The sequence below is a fragment of the Coturnix japonica genome, unplaced genomic scaffold (genome assembly GCF_054131305.1).
Source record: "Coturnix japonica strain WE unplaced genomic scaffold, WE-NBRP24 Scf058, whole genome shotgun sequence".
Taxonomy (NCBI): Eukaryota; Metazoa; Chordata; class Aves; order Galliformes; family Phasianidae; genus Coturnix; species Coturnix japonica.
In genome coordinates, this window is record NW_028188961.1 from 92,252 (window position 1) to 112,480 (window position 20,229).

At 52.0% G+C, this 20,229-nt stretch overlaps 1 protein-coding gene across 1 annotated transcript in view; it reads left to right on the top strand.

Annotated features, from left to right (window-relative positions):
- Positions 1-20,059, top strand: part of LOC107307387 (protein spinster homolog 1-like) — a 32,843-nt gene extending 12,784 nt beyond the window's left edge. The window contains exons 4-9 of the mRNA XM_085533370.1: positions 2,913-3,062; positions 7,081-7,270; positions 8,539-8,604; positions 12,052-12,150; positions 15,375-15,531; positions 18,450-20,059. Of these exons, the coding sequence (XP_085389496.1) occupies positions 2,913-3,062; positions 7,081-7,270; positions 8,539-8,604; positions 12,052-12,150; positions 15,375-15,531; positions 18,450-18,541 (754 nt within the window). The 3' untranslated portion in view covers positions 18,542-20,059. The remainder of the gene's footprint in view (positions 1-2,912; positions 3,063-7,080; positions 7,271-8,538; positions 8,605-12,051; positions 12,151-15,374; positions 15,532-18,449) is intronic.
- The last annotated feature ends 170 nt before the right edge of the window (positions 20,060-20,229 follow it).

Consider the following 20,229-nt stretch of genomic DNA (forward strand, 5'->3'; position numbering starts at 1 on the left):
TTTCTATGGGGTCCCTATGGGTCCCTATGGGTCCCTATGGGTCCCTATTGGTCTGTATGGGGTCTCTATGTATCCGTATGGGGTCTGTATGTGTCCCTATGGGGTCTCTATGGGGTTTCTATGGGGTCTCTATGGGGTGGTGTGTCTCTATGGGGTCTCTATGGGGTTTCTATGGGTCTCTATGTGTCTCTATGGGACCCTATGGGGTCTGTATGGGGCCTCTATGGGTCCCTATGTGGTCTCTATGGGGTCTATGGGACTCTATGGGGTCTCTATGGGGTTTCTATGGGGTCTCTATGGGGTGGTGGGTCTCTATGGGGTTTCTATGGGGTCTCTATGGGGTTATAGGGTCTCACTGTGATCCCACAGCTGCAGCTTCGTCCTGTCCACGTTGGGGTTCTATGGGTCTCTATGGGGTCTCTATGGGTCTCTATGGGGTCTCTATGGGTCTCTATGGGGTCTCTATGGGTCTCTATGGGTCTCTATGGGATATATATGGGGTGGTGGGTCTCTCTGGGGTCTCTATGGGGTGGTGGGTCTCTATGGGGTCTCTATGGGGTTATAGGGTCTCACTGTGATCCCACAGCCGCAGCTTCGTCCTGTCCACGTTGGGGTTCTATGGGTCTCTATGGGGTCTCTATGGGGTCTCTATGGGATATATATGGGGTGGTGGGTCTCTCTGGGGTCTCTATGGGGTGGTGGGTCTCTATGGGGTCTCTATGGGGTTATAGGGTCTCACTGTGATCCCACAGCCGCAGCTTCGTCCTGTCCACGTTGGGGTTCTATGGGTCTCTATGGGGTCTCTATGGGTCTCTATGGGGTCTCTATGGGGTTTCTATGGGGTTTCTATGGGGTGGGGTGGATCTATGGGGTCTCTATGGGGTCTCTATGGGGTTTCTATGGGGTGGGGTGGATCTATGGGGTCTCTATGGGGTCTCTATGGGGTTTCTATGGGGTTTCTATGGGGTGGGGTGGATCTATGGGGTCTCTATGGGGTCTCTATGGGGTTTCTATGGGGTGGTGGGTCTCTATGGGGTTTCTATGGGGTCTCTATGGGGTTATAGGGTCTCACTGTGATCCCACAGCTGCAGCTTCGTCCTGTCCACGTTGGGGTTCTATGGGTCTCTATGGGGTCTCTATGGGGTTTCTATGGGGTGGTGTGTCTCTATGGGGTCTCTATGGGGTTTCTATGGGTCTCTATGTGTCTCTATGGGACCCTATGGGGTCTGTATGGGGCCTCTATGGGTCCCTATGTGGTCTCTATGGGGTCTATGGGACTCTATGGGGTCTCTATGGGGTTTCTATGGGGTCTCTATGGGGTGGTGGGTCTCTATGGGGTTTCTATGGGGTCTCTATGGGGTTATAGGGTCTCACTGTGATCCCACAGCTGCAGCTTCGTCCTGTCCACGTTGGGGTTCTATGGGTCTCTATGGGGTCTCTATGGGGTTTCTATGGGGTGGTGTGGATCTATGGGGTTTCTATGGGGTGGTGGGTCTCTATGTGTCTCTATGGGGTCTCTATGGGTCCCTATGGGGTCTCTATGTGTCCCTATGGGTCCCTATTGGTCTGTATGGGGTCTCTATGTATCCGTATGGGGTCTGTATGTGTCCCTATGGGGTCTCTATGGGGTTTCTATGGGGTCTCTATGGGGTGGTGTGTCTCTATGGGGTCTCTATGGGGTTTCTATGGGTCTCTATGTGTCTCTATGGGACCCTATGGGGTCTGTATGGGGCCTCTATGGGTCCCTATGTGGTCTCTATGGGGTCTATGGGACTCTATGGGGTCTCTATGGGGTTTCTATGGGGTCTCTATGGGGTGGTGTGGATCTATGGGGTCTCTATGGGGTTTCTATGGGTCTCTATGGGGTTATAGGGTCTCACTGTGATCCCACAGCCGCAGCTTCGTCCTGTCCACGTTGGGGTTCTATGGGTCTCTATGGGGTCTCTATGGGTCTCTATGGGGTTTCTATGGGGTCTCTATGGGGTGGTGGGTCTCTATGGGGTTTCTATGGGTCTCTATGGGGTTATAGGGTCTCACTGTGATCCCACAGCCGCAGCTTCGTCCTGTCCACGTTGGGGTTCTATGAGTCTCTATGGGGTCTCTATGGGTCTCTATGGGGTTTCTATGGGGTCTCTATGGGGTGGTGGGTCTCTATGGGGTTTCTATGGGGTGATGGGTCTCTATGGGGTCTCTATGGGGTTTCTATGGGGTGGTGGTTCTCTATGGGGTCTCTATGGGTACCTATGGGGTCTCTATGGGGTCTATGTAGGTCTATGGGTCTCTATGGGTTTGTATGGGTCCTTATGGGGTTTCTATGGGGTTTCTATGGGGTTTCTATGGGTCTCTATGGGTCCCTATGGGTCTCTATGGGTCCCTATGGGGTCTCTCTGGGGTCTGTATGGGGTCTCTATGGTTCTGTATGGCTTCCTATGGGGTCTCTATGGGGTCCCTATGTGTCTCTATGTGTTTCTATGGGACCCTATGGGGTCTGTAAGGGTCTCTATGTGTCTGTATGGGTCCCTATGGGGTCTCTATGGGGTCTCTATGGGTCTCTATGGGTCTCTATGGGTCTCTATGGGGTTTCTATGGGTCTCTATGGGGTTATAGGGTCTCACTGTGATCCTACAGCCGCAGCTTCGTCCTGTCCACGTTGGGGTTCTATGGGTCTCTATGGGGTCTCTATGGGGTCTCTATGGGGTTTCTATGGGGTCTCTATGGGGTAGTGTGTCTCTATGGGTCTCTATGGGGTCTCTATGGGGTCTCTATGGGGTTATAGGGTCTCACTGTGATCCTACAGCCGCAGCTTCGTCCTGTCCACGTTGGGGTTCTATGGGTCTCTATGGGGTCTCTATGGGGTGGTGTGTCCCTATGGGGTCTCTATGGGGTTATAGGGTCTGACTGTGATCCCACAGCCGCAGCTTCGTCCTGTCCACGTTGGGATTCACTGCGGTGGCGTTTGTCAGTGGGGCCCTGGCCCTATGGGCACCAGCGTTCCTATATAGGGCCAGGATGGCGCAGATACGGGATGGGGGCAGTGGGGCGGAGAGCAGCGCCTATGAGAGGTGGGTATGGGGTTATATGGGGTTATATGGGATATATGGGGGGATATGGGGTTATAGGGGGGGATATGGGGTTATATGGGGGGATATGGGGCTATATGGGGTTATATGGGGGTATATGGGGTTATATGGGGTTATATGGGGGGATATGGGGGGATATGGGGTTATATGGGGTTATATGGGGGATATATGGGGTTATATGGGGTTAGATGTGGTTAGATGGGGGGATATGGGGTTTTATGGGGGGATATGGGGTTATATGGGGTTATATGGGGGGATATGGGGTTATATGGGGGGATATGGGGTTATATGGGGTTATATGGGGTTATATGGGGTTATATGGGGCTATATGGGGTTATATGGGGTTATATGGGGTTATATGGGGTGGTTATGGGGTTATATGGGGTTATATGGGGTTATATGGGGGGATATGGGGGGCTATGGGGGATATATGGGGTGGTTATGGGGTTATATGGGGTTATATGGGGTTATATGGGGGGATATGGGGTTATATGGGGTTATATGGGGGGATATGGGGTTAAATGGGGGGATATGGGGTTATATGGGGTTATATGGGGTTATATGGGGTTATATGGGGCTATATGGGGTTATATGGGGTTATATGGGGGGATATGGGGTTATATGGGGTGGTTATGGGGTTATATGGGGTTATATGGGGTTATATGGGGGGATATGGGGGGCTATTGGGGATATATGGGGTGGTTATGGGGTTATATGGGGGGATATGGGGGGATATGGGGTTATATGGGGGGATATGGGGTTATATGGGGGTATATGGGGGGATATGGGGGGATATGGGGTTATATGGGGGGATATGGGGTTATATGGGGGGATATGGGGTTATATGGGGTTATATGGGGGGGATATGGGGTTATATGGGGTTATATGGGGGTTATATGGGGTTATAGGGGGGGATATGGGGTTATATGGGGGGATATGGGGTTATATGGGGTTATATGGGGTTATATGGGGTTATATGGGGGGATATGGGGTGGATATGGGGGGATATGGGGTTATATGGAGTTATATGGGGTTATAGGGGGGGATATGGGGTTATATGGGGTTATATGGGGTTATATGGGGGGATATGGGGTTATATAGGGGATATATGGGGGGATATGGGGTTATATAAGGGGTATATGGGGGGATATGGGGTTATATGGGGGGATATGGGGTTATATGGGGTTATATGGGGTTATATGGGGTTATATGGGGGGATATGGGGTTATATGGGGGGATATGGGGTTATATGGGGGGATATGGGGTTATAGGGTGGTTTGTGGGGGATACGGGGGGGATAAAGGGGGGTATTGGGGGATATAGGGGTTATATGGGGGGATATGGGGTTATATGATGGGATATGGGGTTATATGGGGTTATATGGGGTTATATGGGGTTATATGGGGTTATATGGGGGGATATGGGGGGATATAGGGTTATATGGGGTTATATGGGGTTACATGGGGTTATATGGGGTTATATGGGGGGATATATGGGGTCTATGGGGCAGATATGTTATAGGATCTATAGGTCTGACCCTATTATCCCCCCAGCCTGCTGTTTGGGTTGGTGACGTGCGCCACGGGGCTGCTGGGTGTGGGGTCGGGGGTGTCAGTGTCCCAATGGGTTATGGGGTCTATGGGGTCAATGTGTTATGGGGTCTATGGGGTCAATAGGGCCAATGGGGTCTATGGGATCAATGGGGCCATTGGGTTATAGGGTCAATAGGGCCAATGGGTTATAGTTATAGGGTCAATGGGTTATAGGGTCAATGGGTTATAGGGTCAATGGGTTATGGGGCTAATAGGGCCAATGGGTTATAGGGTCTATGGGGTCTATGGGGCTGATGTGTTATGGGGTCTATGGGGCCAATGGGTTATGGGGTCTATGGGATCAGGGGTCTATGGGATCAATGGGGCCAATGGGTTATAGGGTCTATGGGGTCTATGGGGCCATTGGGTTATGGGGTCTATGGGGCCATTGGGGCCAATAGAGCCAATGGGACCAATGGGATTTAGGGCCAATGGGTTATAGGGTCTATGGGGTCTATGGGGCCAATGGGTTATGGGGTCTATGGGGTCTATGGGGCAGATGTGTTATAGGATCTATAGGTCTGACCCTATTATCTCCCTTAGCCTGCTGTTTGGGTTGGTGACGTGCGCCACGGGGGTGCTGGGTGTGGGGTCGGGGGTCTCAGTGTCCCTATGGGTTATAGGGTCAATAGGGTCAATGGGTTATAGGGTCTATGGGGTCAATAGGGCCAATGGGGTCTATGGGATCAATGGGGCCATTGGGTTATAGGGTCAATAGGGCCAATGGGTTATAGTTATAGGGTCAATGGGTTATAGGGTCAATGGGTTATAGGGTCAATGGGTTATGGGGCTAATAGGGCCAATGGGTTATAGGGTCTATGGGGTCTATGGGGCTGATGTGTTATGGGGTCTATGGGGCCAATGGGTTATGGGGTCTATGGGATCAGGGGTCTATGGGATCAATGGGGCCATTGGGTTATAGGGTCTATGGGGTCTATGGGATCAGGGGTCTATGGGATCAATGGGGCCATTGGGTTATAGGGTCTATGGGGTCTATGGGATCAGGGGTCTATGGGATCAATGGGGCCATTGGGTTATAGGGTCAACAGGGCCAATGGGTTATAGGGTCTATGGGGCCAACGTGTTATAGGGTCAATAGGGCCATGGGGTCTATGGGATCAGGGGTCTATGGGATCAATGGGGCCTATGGGGTCTATGGGGTCAATGGGGCCAATGGGGCCAATGGGTTATGGGGTCTATGGGATCAATGGGGCCAATGGGATTTAGGGCCAATGGGTTATAGGGTCTATGGGGTCTATGGGGCCAATGGGTTATAGGGCCATGGGGTCTATGGGATCATGGGTCTATGGGGTCAATAGGGCCAATGGGTTATGGGGTCAATAGGGCCAATGGGGCCATTGGGTTATGGGGCCAATGGGTTATAGGGTCTATGGGGCAAGTGTGTTATGGGGTCTACGGGGTCTATGGGGCTGATGTGTTATAGGGTCTATGGGGTCTATGGGGCTGATGTGTTATGGGGTCTATGGGGTCTATGGGGCCAATGGGATTTGGGGTCTATGGGATCAGGGGTCTATGGGGTCTATGGGGTCTATGTGTTATGGGGTCTATAGGATCTATAGGTCTGACCCTATTATCCCCCCAGCCTGCTGTTTGGGTTGGTGACGTGTGCCACGGGGGTGCTGGGTGTGGGGTCGGGGGTCTCAGTGTCCCAATAGGGTCAATGGAGCCAATGGGTTATAGTTATAGGGTCAATGGGTTATGGGGTCAATGGGGTCTATGGGGCCAATGGGTTATGGGGCCAATGGGGTCAATGGGTTACAGGGTCAATAGGGCCAATGGGTTATGGGGTCTATGGGGTCATTGGGTTATGGAGCCTATGGGACCGATGGGATTTGGGGTCAATGGGATTTGGGGTCAATGGGATCAGGGGTCTATGGGATCAATGGGGCCATTGGGTTATAGGGTCAATGGGGCCAATGGGGCCAATGGGTTATGGGGTCTATGGGGCCAATGGGTTATGGGGTCTATGGGGTCTATGGGTTATGGGGTCTATGGGGCCAATGGGATTTAGGGTCAATAGGGCCAATGGGTTATGGGGTCTATGGGGCCATTGGGTTATAGGGTTTATGTGTTATGGGGCCTATGGGGCCAATGGGTTATGGGGTCTATGAGGCCAATGGGGCCATTGGGTTATGGGGCCAATGGGTTATGGGGTCTATGGGGCCAATGGGTTATAGGGTCAATGGGGCCATTGGGTTATAGGGTCAATGGGGCCAATGGGTTATGGGGTCTATGGGGCCAATGGGTTATAGGGTCAATAGGGCCAATGGGTTATAGGGTCAATAGGGCCAATGGGTTATAGGGTCTATGGGGTCTATGGGGGTCTATGGGGTCTATGGGGCGGATGTGTTATAGGATCTATGTGTGTGACCCCATTATCCCCCCAGCCTGCTGTTTGGGTTGGTGACGTGCGCCACGGGGGTGCTGGGTGTGGGGTCGGGGGTGTCAGTGTCCCAATGGCTGCGGCCCTATTGCCCCGACGCCGACCCCGTACTGTGCGCTGTGGGGCTGCTGGGGGCCGCCCCGTGTCTCCTCATGGCCCTGATCTGTGCCCCATATGGGGTCACCGCCGCATACGTGAGTCTATGGGGGGCTATGGGGGCTATGGGGGGCTGTGGGGTCTATGGGGGGCTATGGGGGGCTGTGGGGTCTATGGGGGGCTATGGGGTCTGTGGGGTCTGTGGGGGGGACTATGGGGTCTGTGGGGTCTATGGGGTCTATGGGGTCTATGGGGGGGTATATGGGGGCTATGGGGGGTCTATGGGGGTCTATGGGGGGGAGTAGGGGGTCTATGGGGGGGACTACGGGGTCTATGGGGTTCTATGGGGGGGGATTGGGGGGATTTGGGGTCTATGGGGTCTATGGGGGGGGATTGGGGGGATTTGGGGTCTATGGGGGGGGATTGGGGGTCTATGGGGGGTCTATGGGGGGGGATTGGGGGTCTATGGGGGGTCTATGGGGGGGAATAGGGGGTTTATGGGGGGTCTATGGGGTCTATGGGGGTCTATGGGGAGGAATAGGGGGTCTATGAGGGGCATAGGGGGTCTATGGGTGGGATTGGGGGTCTATGGGGGTCTATGGGGGGGAATAGGGGGTCTATGGGGTCTATGGGGGGTCTATGGGGTCTATGGGGGGGAATAGGGGGTCTATGGGGTCTATGGGGGGTCTATGGGGTCTATGGGGGGGAATAGGGGGTCTATGGGGGATCTATGGGGTCTATGGGGTCTGTGGGGGGGACTATGGGGTCTATGGGGTCTATGGGGGGTCTGTGGGGTCTATGGGGTGGAATAGGGGATCTATGGGGGGGGATTGGAGGTCTATGGGGTCTATGGGGGGGGATAGGGGTTCTATGAGGTCTATGGGGTCTTTGGGGGGATTTGGGGTCTATGGGGGGATTTGGGGTCATTCGGGGCCATTTGGGATCATTTGGGGTCAGTGGGGTCTATGGGGGGTCTGTGGGGTCTATGGGGGTCTATGGGGTCTATGGGGTTCTATGGGGGGTATATGGGGTCTATGGGGGGTCTATGAGGTCTATGGGGGGGGATTGGGGGTCTATGGGGGGGGATTGGGGGTCTATGGGGGGTCTATGGGGTCTATGGGGGGATCTATGGGGTCTACTGGGGTCTATTGGGGGGTCTATGGGGGGATCTATGGGGTCTATTGGGGTCTATGGGGTCTATGGGGGGTCTATGGGGGGTCTATGGGGTCAATGGGGGGTCTATGGGGTCTATTGGGGTCTATTGGGGTCTATGGGGGGTCTATGGGGTCTATGGGGGGTCTATGGGGTCTATGGGGGGTCTATGGGGCCATTTGGGGCCATTTGGGGTCTGTTTTTTCCCCTATAGGTTTTCATCTTCATTGGGGAGACGCTGCTGTCCCTAAACTGGGCCATCGTGGCCGACATCCTATTGGTGGGTAGGGGGGTATGGGGTTATGGGGTCTATGGGGGCTATGGGGGCTCTATGGGGTCTATTGGGTTCTATGGGGGTTCTATGGGATCTATTGGGGTCTATGGGGTCTCTATGGGGTCTATTGGGTTCTATGCGGTCTATTGGACTCAATGGGGGTCTCTATGGGATCTATTGGACTCTATGGGGTCTATTATTGGTCTCTATGGGATCTATTGGACTCTATGGGGTCTATTGGGTTCTATGGGGTCTATGTGGGCTCTATGGGGTCTCTATGGGGTCTATGGGGTCTCTATGGGGTTTATGGGGTCTCTGTGGGGTCTATTGGGTTCTATGGGGTCTATGTGGGCTCTATGGGGTCTCTATGGGTTCTGTTGGGGTCTATAGGGGCTCTATGGGGTCTATTGGGATCAGTGGGGTTTCTATGGGGTCTATTGGGTTCTATGGGGGTTCTATGGGATCTATTGGACTCTATGGGGTCTATTATTGGGTTCTATGGGATCTATTGGACTCTATGGGGTCTCTATGGGGTCTATTGGGTTCTATGGGGTCTATTGGACCCTATGGGGTCTATTGGGTTCTATGGGGTCTATGGGGTCTCTATGGGCTCTATTGGGGTCTGTTGGGTTCTATGGGGTCTGTTGGACTCTATGGGGTCTATTGGGCTCTATGGGGTCTCTATGGGGTCTATTGGGGTCAATGAGGGGCTCTATGGGGTCTATTGGACTCTATGGGGTCTCTATGGGTTCTATTGGGGTCTATGGTGCTCTATGGTGTCTACTGGACTCTATGGGGTCTATTGGGTTCTATGGGGTCTCTATGGGGTCTATGCTGTCTCTATGGGGTCTATTGGGGTCTGTGGGGGTCTATGGGGTCTCTATGGGGTCTATTGGGGTCTATGGAGTTTCTATGGGCTCTATTGGACTCTATGGGGTCTATTATTGGACTCTATGGGGGGTCTATGGGGGTCTATGGGGTCTCTATGGGGTCTATTGGACTCTATGGATGTTCTATGGGCTCTATTGTACTCTATGGGGTCTATTATTGGACTCTATGGGGTCTCTATGGGGTCTATGGGGGTCTATGGGGGTCTATGGGGGCTCTATGGGGTCTATTGGGTTCTATGGGGGTTCTATGGGATCTATTGGACTCTATGGGGTCTATTATTGGTCTCTATGGGATCTATTGGACTCTATGGGGTCTCTATGGGGTCTATTGGGTTCTATGGGGTCTGTTGGACTCTATGGGATCTATTGGGCTCTATGGGGTCTCTATGGGGTCTATTGGGTTCTATGGGGGTTCTATGGGATCTATTGGACTCTATGGGGTCTATTATTGGTCTCTATGGGATCTATTGGACTCTATGGGGTCTCTATGGGGTCTATTGGACTCTATGGGGCTCTATGGGCTCTATTGGGGTCTATGGGGGCTCTGTGGGGTCTATTGGGCTCTATGGGATCTCTGTGGGGTCTATGTGGGCTCTGTGGGGTCTATTGGGGTCTATGGGGGCTCTATGGGGTCTATTGGGGTCTATAGGGGCTCTATGGGGTCTATTGGGCTCTATGGGGTCTATTGGGTCTATTGGGGTCTATGGGGTCTATTGAGGTCTATGGGGGTTATGGGGTCTATGGGGTCTATTGGGGTCTATGGGGTCTCTATGGGGTCTCTATGGGATCTATTGGGCTCTATGGGGTCTCTATGGGGTCTATTGGGTTCTATAGGGTCTATTGGGCTCTATGGGGTCTCTATGGGGTCTATTGGGTTCTATGGGGTCTATTGGACTCTATGGGGTCTATTGGACTTTATGGGGTTTCTATGGGATCTATTGGACTCTATGGGGTCTATTATTGGGCTCTATGGGGTCTCTATGGGGTCTATTGGGTTCTATGGGGTCTATGGGGTCTCTGTGGGGTCTGTTGGGGTCTATGGGGTCTCTGTGGGGTCTGTTGGGGTCTATGGGGTCTGTTATTGGGCTCTATGGGGTCAATTGGGTCTATGTGGGCTCTATGGGATTTATTGGGGTCTATTGGGATCTATGTGGGCTCTATGGGGTCCATGGGCTCTATGGGGTCTCTATTGGCTCTATGGGGTCTATGGGGTCTCTATGGGGTCTATTGGTCTCTATGCGGTCTATGGGGTCTATTTGGGCTCTCTGGGGTCTCTATGGGGTCAGTGGGGGCTCTATGGGGTCTATGGGTCTCTATGGGGGTTCTATGGGATCTATGGGGCCTATTGGGCTCTATGGGGTCTATGGGGTCTATGGGGTCTCTATGGGGTCTATTGGGTTGTATGGAGTCTATTGGACTCTATGGGGGTTCTATGGGCTCTATTGGGGTCTATGGGCTCTATTGGGGTCTATGGGGTCTATTGGGGTCTATGGGGTCTCTATGGGGTCTATTGGACTCTATGGAGGTTCTATGGGCTCTATTGGACTCTATGGGGTCTATGGGGTCTCTGTGGGGTCTATTGGGCTCTATGGGGTCTATTGGACTCTATGGGCTCTATTGGGGTTTATGGGGTCTCTATGGGCTCTACTGGGGTCTATGGGGTCTATTGGGGTCTATGGGGTCTCTATGGGGTCTATTGGGCTCTATGGGGTCTATTATTGTGCTCTATGGGGTCTATTGGACTCTATGGGGTCTCTATGGGGTCTATTGGGTTCTATGGGGTCTATTGGACTCAATGGGGGTTTCTATGGGATCTATTGGACTCTATGGGGTCTCTATGGGGTCTATTGGGGTCTATGGGGTCTCTATGGGGTCTATTGGGGTCTATGGGGTCTCTATTGGGTTCTATGGGGTCTATGGGGGCTCTGTGGGGTCTATTGGGCTCTATGGGGTCTATTGGGCTCTATGGGGTCTATGGGGTCTGTTGGGGTCTCTATGGGGTCTATTGGGTTCTGTGGGGTCTATTGGACTCTATGGGGATTCTATGGGTTCTATTGGGGTCTATGGGGTCTCTGAGGGGTCTATTGGGGTCAATTGGAGCTCTAATGGGTTCTATGGAGGCTCTATGGGGTCTATTGGGTCTATTGGGATCAGTGGGGTCTCTATGGGGTCTATTGGGTTCTATGGGGTCTATGGGGTCTCTATGGGGTCTATTGGGTTCTATGGGGTCTATGTGGGCTCTATGGGGTCTATTGGGCTCTATGGGGTCTATGGGGTCTCTGTGGGGTCTATTGGGCTCTATGGGGTCTCTGAGGAGTCTATTGGGGTCTATGGGGTCTATTGGGCTCTATGGGGTCTATTGGTGTCTATGGGGGTCTATGGGGTCTATTGGACTCTATGGGGGTTCTATGGGGTCTATGGGGTCTCTATGGGGGCTCTATGGGGTCTATTGGGTTCTATGGGGGTTCTATGGGATCTATTGGACTCTATGGGGTCTCTATGGGCTCTATTGGACCCTATGGGTTTCTGCCCTAATTAACCCTAATTAACGAACCCTAATTAGTACGTGGTTGTCCCGTGGCGTCGTTCCACAGCCGAGGCCGTTCAGATCGTGGTGTCTCATCTGCTGGGGGACGCAGGCAGCCCCTACCTGGTCGGGGTGGTGAGTACCTCATTAACATGCTAATTACTATGCTAATTAGTATGCTAATTGACCTCGTTTACCCCATATCCCCCCATATAACCTTATAAAGAACCCAGATCCCCCCATAGAACACCATATGCCCACATCTAACCCCCCATCTGACCCCATATCCCCCCATAGAACCCCATAAGACCCCATAGGACCCCATATCCCCCCATAGAACCCCATATCCCCTCATAGAACCCAATAGAAGCCCATATAACCCTATATAACCCCATATCCCCCCATATCCCCCCATATCCCCCCATATCCCCCCATATAACCCCATATAACCCCATATAACCCCATATAACCCCATATAACCCCATACACCCCATATAACCCCATATACCCCATATAACCCCATATAACCCCATATAACCCCATATAACCCCATACACCCCATATAACCCCATATAACCCCATATAACCCCATATAACCCCATATAACCCCATATACCCCATATAACCCCATATAACCCCATATCCCCCCATATCCCCCCATATAACCCCATATAACCCCATATCCCCCCATATAACCCCATATAACCCCATATAACCCCATATAACCCCATACACCCCATATAACCCCATATAACCCCATATAACCCCATATAACCCCATACACCCCATATAACCCCATATACCCCATATAACCCCATATAACCCCATATAACCCCATATAACCCCATATAACCCCATATAACCCCATATAACCCCATATACCCCATATAACCCCATATAACCCCATATAACCCCATATCCCCCCATATCCCCCCATATAACCCCATATAACCCCATATCCCCCCATATAACCCCATATAACCCCATATAACCCCATATAACCCCATACACCCCATATAACCCCATATAACCCCATATAACCCCATATAACCCCATATAACCCCATATCCCCCCATATAACCCCATATAACCCCATATAACCCCATATAACCCCATATAACCCCATATAACCCCATATAACCCCATACAACCCCATATAACCCCATATAACCCCATATAACCCCATATAACCCCATATAACCCCATATAACCCCATATACCCCATATAACCCCATATAACCCAATATAACCCCATATAACCCCATATACCCCATATACCCCATATACCCCATATAACCCCATATAACCCCATATAACCCCATATAACCCATATAACCCCATATAACCCCATATAACCCCATATAACCCCATATAACCCCATATAACCCCATATAACCCCATATAACCCCATATAACCCCATATAACCCCATATACCCCATATACCCCATACACCCCACAGCTCAGTGACACCCTCCGCTCCCGCTCTGTGTTCTCCTATGGGGCCGAGGTTCTGGCCCTACAACGTTCTCTGCTCCTCACCCCATATAACCCCATATAACCCCATATAACCCCATATAACCCCATATCCCCCCATATAACCCCATATAACCCCATATAACCCCATATAACCCCATATAACCCCATATACCCCATATAACCCCATATAACCCCATATAACCCCATATAACCCCATATATCCCCATACACCCCACAGCTCAGTGACACCCTCCGCTCCCGCTCTGTGTTCTCCTATGGGGCCGAGGTTCTGGCCCTACAACGTTCTCTGCTCCTAATCCCATATAACCCCATATAACCCCATATAACCCCATATAACCCCATATAACCCCATATAACCCCATATAACCCCATATAACCCCATATACCCCATATAACCCCATATAACCCCATACACCCCATATAACCCCATATAACCCCATATAACCCCATATAACCCCATATAACCCCATATAACCCCATATATCCCCATATAACCCCATATAACCCCATATAACCCCATATAACCCCATATACCCCATATAACCCCATATAACCCCATATAACCCATATAACCCCATATCCCCCCATATAATCCCATATAACCCCATATAACCCCATATAACCCCATATAACCCCATATAACCCCATATACCCCATATAACCCATATAACCCCATATAACCCCATATACCCCATATATCCCATACACCCCACAGCTCAGTGACACCCTCCGCTCCCGCTCCGTGTTCTCCTATGGGGCCGAGGTTCTGGCCCTACAACGTTCTCTGCTCCTCACCCCATATAACCCCATATAACCCCATATAACCCCATATAACCCCATATAACCCCATATAACCCCATATACCCCCATATAACCCCATATAACCCCATATAACCCCATATAACCCCATATATCCCATATAACCCCATATAACCCCATATAACCCCATATAACCCCATATAACCCCATATACCCCATATAACCCCATAGAACCCCATATAACCCCATATACCCCATATAACCCCATATAACCCCATATACCCCATATAACCCCATATAACCCCATATAACCCCATATAACCCCATATACCCCATATAACCCCATATAACCCCATATAACCCCATATAACCCCATATAACCCCATATAACCCCATATATCCCATACACCCCACAGCTCAGTGACACCCTCCGCTCCCGCTCTGTGTTCTCCTATGGGGCCGAGGTTCTGGCCCTACAACGTTCTCTGCTCCTCACCCCATATAACCCCATATAACCCCATATATCCCATATAACCCCATATAACCCCATATAACCCCATATAACCCCATATAACCCCATATAACCCCATATAACCCCATATCCCTCCATCTAACCCCATATAACCCCATATAACCCCATATCCCCCCATATACCCCCATATACCCCCATATAACCCCATACACCCCATATAACCCCATATAACCCCATATAACCCCATATAACCCCATATAACCCCATATAACCCCATATAACCCCATATAACCCCATATAACCCCATATAACCCCATATAACCCCATATCCCCCCATATACCCCATATAACCCCATATAACCCCATATAACCCCATATAACCCCATATAACCCCATATATCCCATACACCCCACAGCTCAGTGACACCCTCCGCTCCCGCTCCGTGTTCTCCTATGGGGCCGAGGTTCTGGCCCTACAACGTTCTCTGCTCCTCACCCCATATAACCCCATATACCCCATATAACCCCATATAACCCCATATAACCCCATATAACCCCATATCCCCCCATATAACCCCATATAACCCCATATAACCCCATATAACCCCATATATCCCATACACCCCACAGCTCAGTGACACCCTCCGCTCCCGCTCCGTGTTCTCCTATGGGGCCGAGGTTCTGGCCCTACAACGTTCTCTGCTCCTCACCCCATTTGTGGCTGCTCTGGGTGGGGCCTGTTTCTTGGGGACGGCCATCAGCCTCCATAGGGACAGGCTGAGAATGGGTGAGTTATGGGGCAGCCCTATGGGGTGGGGATCCCTATAGGGTGGGGTCGCTATGGGGCAGCGCTATGGGGTGGGTGTCCTTATAGGGTGGGGTCACTATGTGGTTTGGTTCCCTATGGGGTGGGGTCCCTATGGGGCAGCCCTATAGGGAGGGGTCGCTATGGGGTGGGGTCGCTATGGGGCAGCGCTATGGGGTGGGGTCGCTATGGGGCAGTGCTATGGGGTGGGGTCGCCTTGGGGCAGCACTATGGGGTAGGGTCACTATGGGGCAGCGCTATAGGGTGGGGTCGCTATGGGGTGGGGTTGCTATGGGGCAGCGCTATGGGGTGGGGTCGCTATGGGGCAGCGCTATGGGGTGGGGTCGCTATGGGGCAGCACTATGGGGTGGGGTCACTATAGGATGGGGTTGCTATGGGGTGTGGGTCCCTATAGGGTGGGGTCGCTATGGGGCAGCACTATGGGGTGGGATCGCTATGGAGCAGCGCTATGGGGCAGCCCTGTGGGGTGGGGTCGCTATGGGGCAGCCTTATCGGGTACTGCTATGGGCAGCGCTATGGGGTGGGGTCACTATAGGATGGGGCAGTGCTATGGGGCTCTGCTATGTGGCAGGGATCCCTATAGGGTGGGGTTGCTATGGTGCTCTGCTATGGGGCAGCCCTATAGGGCTCTGCTATGGGGCAGCCCTATGGGGTGGAGTTATGGGGTGGTCCTATAGGGTGTTGTTATGGGGTAATGCTATGGCTGTTTCTTGGGGACGGCCATCAGCCTCAATAGGAACAGGCTGAGAATGGGTGAGTGCTATGGGGCAGCCCTATAGGGTGTTGTTATGGGGTATGGGGCAGCCCTATGGGGTGTTGTTATGGGGTATGGGGCAGCCCTATGGGGTGTTGTTATGGGGCAGCCCTATAGGGTGTTGTTGTGGGGTAGCCCTATAGGGTATTGTTATGGGGCAGCCCTATGGGGTGTTGTTATGGGATGGTCCTATAGGGTGTTGTTATAGGGTATGGGGCACAGCTATGGGGCACAACTATGGGGCAGCCCTATAGGGTGCTGATATGGGGTATTGCTATGGGATGGTCCTATGGGGCAGCCCTATAGGATATTGCTATGGGGTATTGCTATGGGGTATTGCTATGGGGTATTGCTATGGGGTATTGCTATGGGGTATGGGGTATTGCTATGGGGTATTGCTATGGGGTATTGCTATGGGGTATTGCTATGGGGTGTTGCTATGGGGTATTGCTATGGGGTATTGCTATCGGGTGTTGATATGGGGTATGGGGTATTGCTATGGGGTATTGTTATGGGGTATTGCTATCGGGTATGGGGCACAGCTATGGGGTGCTGCTATGGGGCAGCCCTATGGGGTATTGTTATGGGGTGGTCCTATAGGGTACTGTTATGGGGTATTGCTATGGGGTATTGCTATGGCTGCCATCAGCCTCAATAGGGACAGGCTGAGAATGGGTAATTGCTATGGGGCAGCCCTATAGGGTGTTGTTATGGGGTATGGGGCAGCGCTATGGGGTGTTGGTATGGGGTATTGCTATGGGGTATGGGGTATTGCTATGGGGCAGCCCTATGGGGTGCTGATATGGGGTATGGGACAGCCCTATGGGGTGTTGTTATGGGGTATGGGGCTGCCCTATGGGGTGTTGTTATGGGGCAGCCCTATAGGGTGTTGTTGTGGGGCAGCCCTATGGGGTATTGTTATAGGACAGCCCTATAGGGTATTGTTATGGGGCAGCCCTATAGGGTGTTGTTATGGGGTATGGGGCAGCCCTATAGGGTGTTGTTATGGGGTATGGGGCAGCCCTATAGGGTGTTGTTATGGGGCAGCCCTATAGGGTGCTGATATGGGATGGTCCTATTGGGTATTGCTATGGCTGCCATCAGCCTCCATAGGGACAGGCTGAGAATGGGTGAGTTATGGGGCAGCCCTATAGGGAGGGGTCGCTATGGGGTGGGGTTGCTATGGGGCAGCGCTATGGGGTAGGGTCGCTATGGGGCAGCGCTATGGGATGGGGTCGCTATGGGGCAGCGCTATGGGGTGGGGTTGCTATGGGGCAGGGATCCCTATAGTGTGGGGTTGCTATGGGGCAGGGATCCCTATGGGGTGGGGTCACTATGGGGCAGCGCTATGGGGCAGGGATCCCTATGGGGTACTGCTATGGGGCAGGGATCCCTATAGGGCTCTGCTATGGGGCAGCCCTCATGGGGCTCAGCTATGGGGTACTGCTTTGGGATGGTCCTATGGGGCACAGCTATGGGGCAGCCCTATAGGGTACTGCTATGGGCCAGCCCTGTAGTGCTCTGCTATGGGGCAGAGATCCCTATAGGGCTCTTCTATGGGGCAGGGATCCCTATAGGGTACTGCTATGGGGCTGTGCTATGGGGCAGGAATCCCTATGGGATGAGATTGCTATGGGGCAGCGCTATGGGGCAGGATCCCTATAGGATGGGGCAGGCCTATGGGGTGGGGTCTCTATTGGGCAGGGATCCCTATAGGGCTCGGCTATGGGGCAGGGATCCCTATAGGGCTCCGCTATGGGGCAGGGATCCCTATAGGGCTCCGCTATGGGGCAGGGATCCCTATAGGGCTCCGCTATGGGGCAGGGATCCCTATAGGGCTCCGCTATGGGGCAGGGATCCCTATAGGGCTCCGCTATGGGGCAGGGATCCCTATAGGGCTCCGCTATGGGGCAGGGATCCCTATAGGGCTCCGCTATGGGGCAGGGATCCCTATAGGGCTCCGCTATGGGGCAGGGATCCCTATAGGGCTCCGCTATGGGGCAGGGATCCCTATAGGGCTCCGCTATGGGGCAGGGATCCCTATAGGGCTCCGCTATGGGGCAGGGATCCCTATAGGGCTCCGCTATGGGGCAGCCCCATTGATTTCCCCCCTTTGTGCCCCCAGAGGATCCTGTGTCTGACGACGGGGACGTGGAGCCACCAATGGGAGACACGGGAAACACCAACATGGAACACGGGGGGAGCATACGCGTGTAACACGGCAACAACACGCATGTGACACGGCAACAACACGCGTGTAACACGGCAACGACACGCGTGGGACACGGCAACAACACGCGTGTCATACAATGGACATGTGTAATACGGCAACGACATGCGTGTTGTACAATGGACATGTGTGTAATACAATGGACATGTGTGTGACATGACAAGGACACGTGTGGGACACGGCAACAACACGTGTGTCATACAATGGACATGTGTGACACGGCAATGACATGCGTGTTGTACAATGGACGTGTGTGTAATACAATGGACATGTGTGTGACATGACAAGGACACACTTGTGACACGGCAACGACACACGTGTGACATGACAAGGACACGCGTGTGATACAATCGACGTGTGTAATACAATGGACATGTGTGTGACATGACAAGGACACGTGTGATACCAATGGACATGCGTCTAACATGAGAAGGACACGTGTGTGACATGACAAGGACACGTATGACACAATGGACACGCGTGTGACATGGCAAGGACACACTTGTGACGTGATGATGACACACATATGACACTATGGACATTTGACTAACATGAGAAGGACACGCGTGTGACATGACAAGGACACGCGTGTGACACGGCAACAACACGCGTGCCATACAATGGACATGTGTGTGATACAATGGACATGTGTGTGACACGGCAAGGACACGCGTGTGACATGATAAGGACACACATGTGACGTGATGAGGACGCACATATGACACTATGGACATTTGACTAACATGTGAAGGACACGCGTGTGACATGACAAGGACACGCGTGTGACAATGGACACACATGTGACACGGCAAGGACACACGTGTGACACGGCAACAACACGCGTGCCATACAATGGACATGTGTGTGATACAATGGACATGTGTGTGACATGGCAAGGACACGCGTGTGGCACAATGGACATGTGTATGACATGACAACGACACGCGTGTGATGCAACGGACGTGTGTGACATGACAAGGACACGTATGACACAATGGACACATGTGTGACAAGGACATGCGTGGGACATGTGTGATATTGTGATATTGGGGTCATGTATGACATCGGGACACGTATGTGACATTGGGTACACGCGTGTGATATTGGGGACATGTATGACGTTGTTACATGTATGACATTGTTACACGTATGACATTGATACACATATGACATTGGGACGCATGACATTGATACACGTATGACATTGTTACATGTATGACGTTGTTATATGTATGACATTGTTACACGTATGACATTGGGACACGTATGACATTGTTATATGTATGACATGGGACATGTATGACATGGGTACACGTATGACAGTTACACGTATGACATTGTTATATGTATGACATTGGGACACGCGTGACATTGATACATATATGACATTGTTACACGTATGACATAGTGACATGTATGATATTGGGACATGTATGATGTTGTTACACGTATGACGTTGTCGACACGCGTGTTCCCCCCCCCCCATTAAAGTCCATTGAAGCCCATCACGGCAATGGGATCTCTATGGGGGGTAATCCCATATAACCCCATATAACCCCATATAACCCCATATATCCCCATAGAACCCCATATCCCCCCATATAACCCCATATAACCCTATATGATCCTATATCCCCCCATATAACCCCATATATCCCATATAACCCCATAGAAC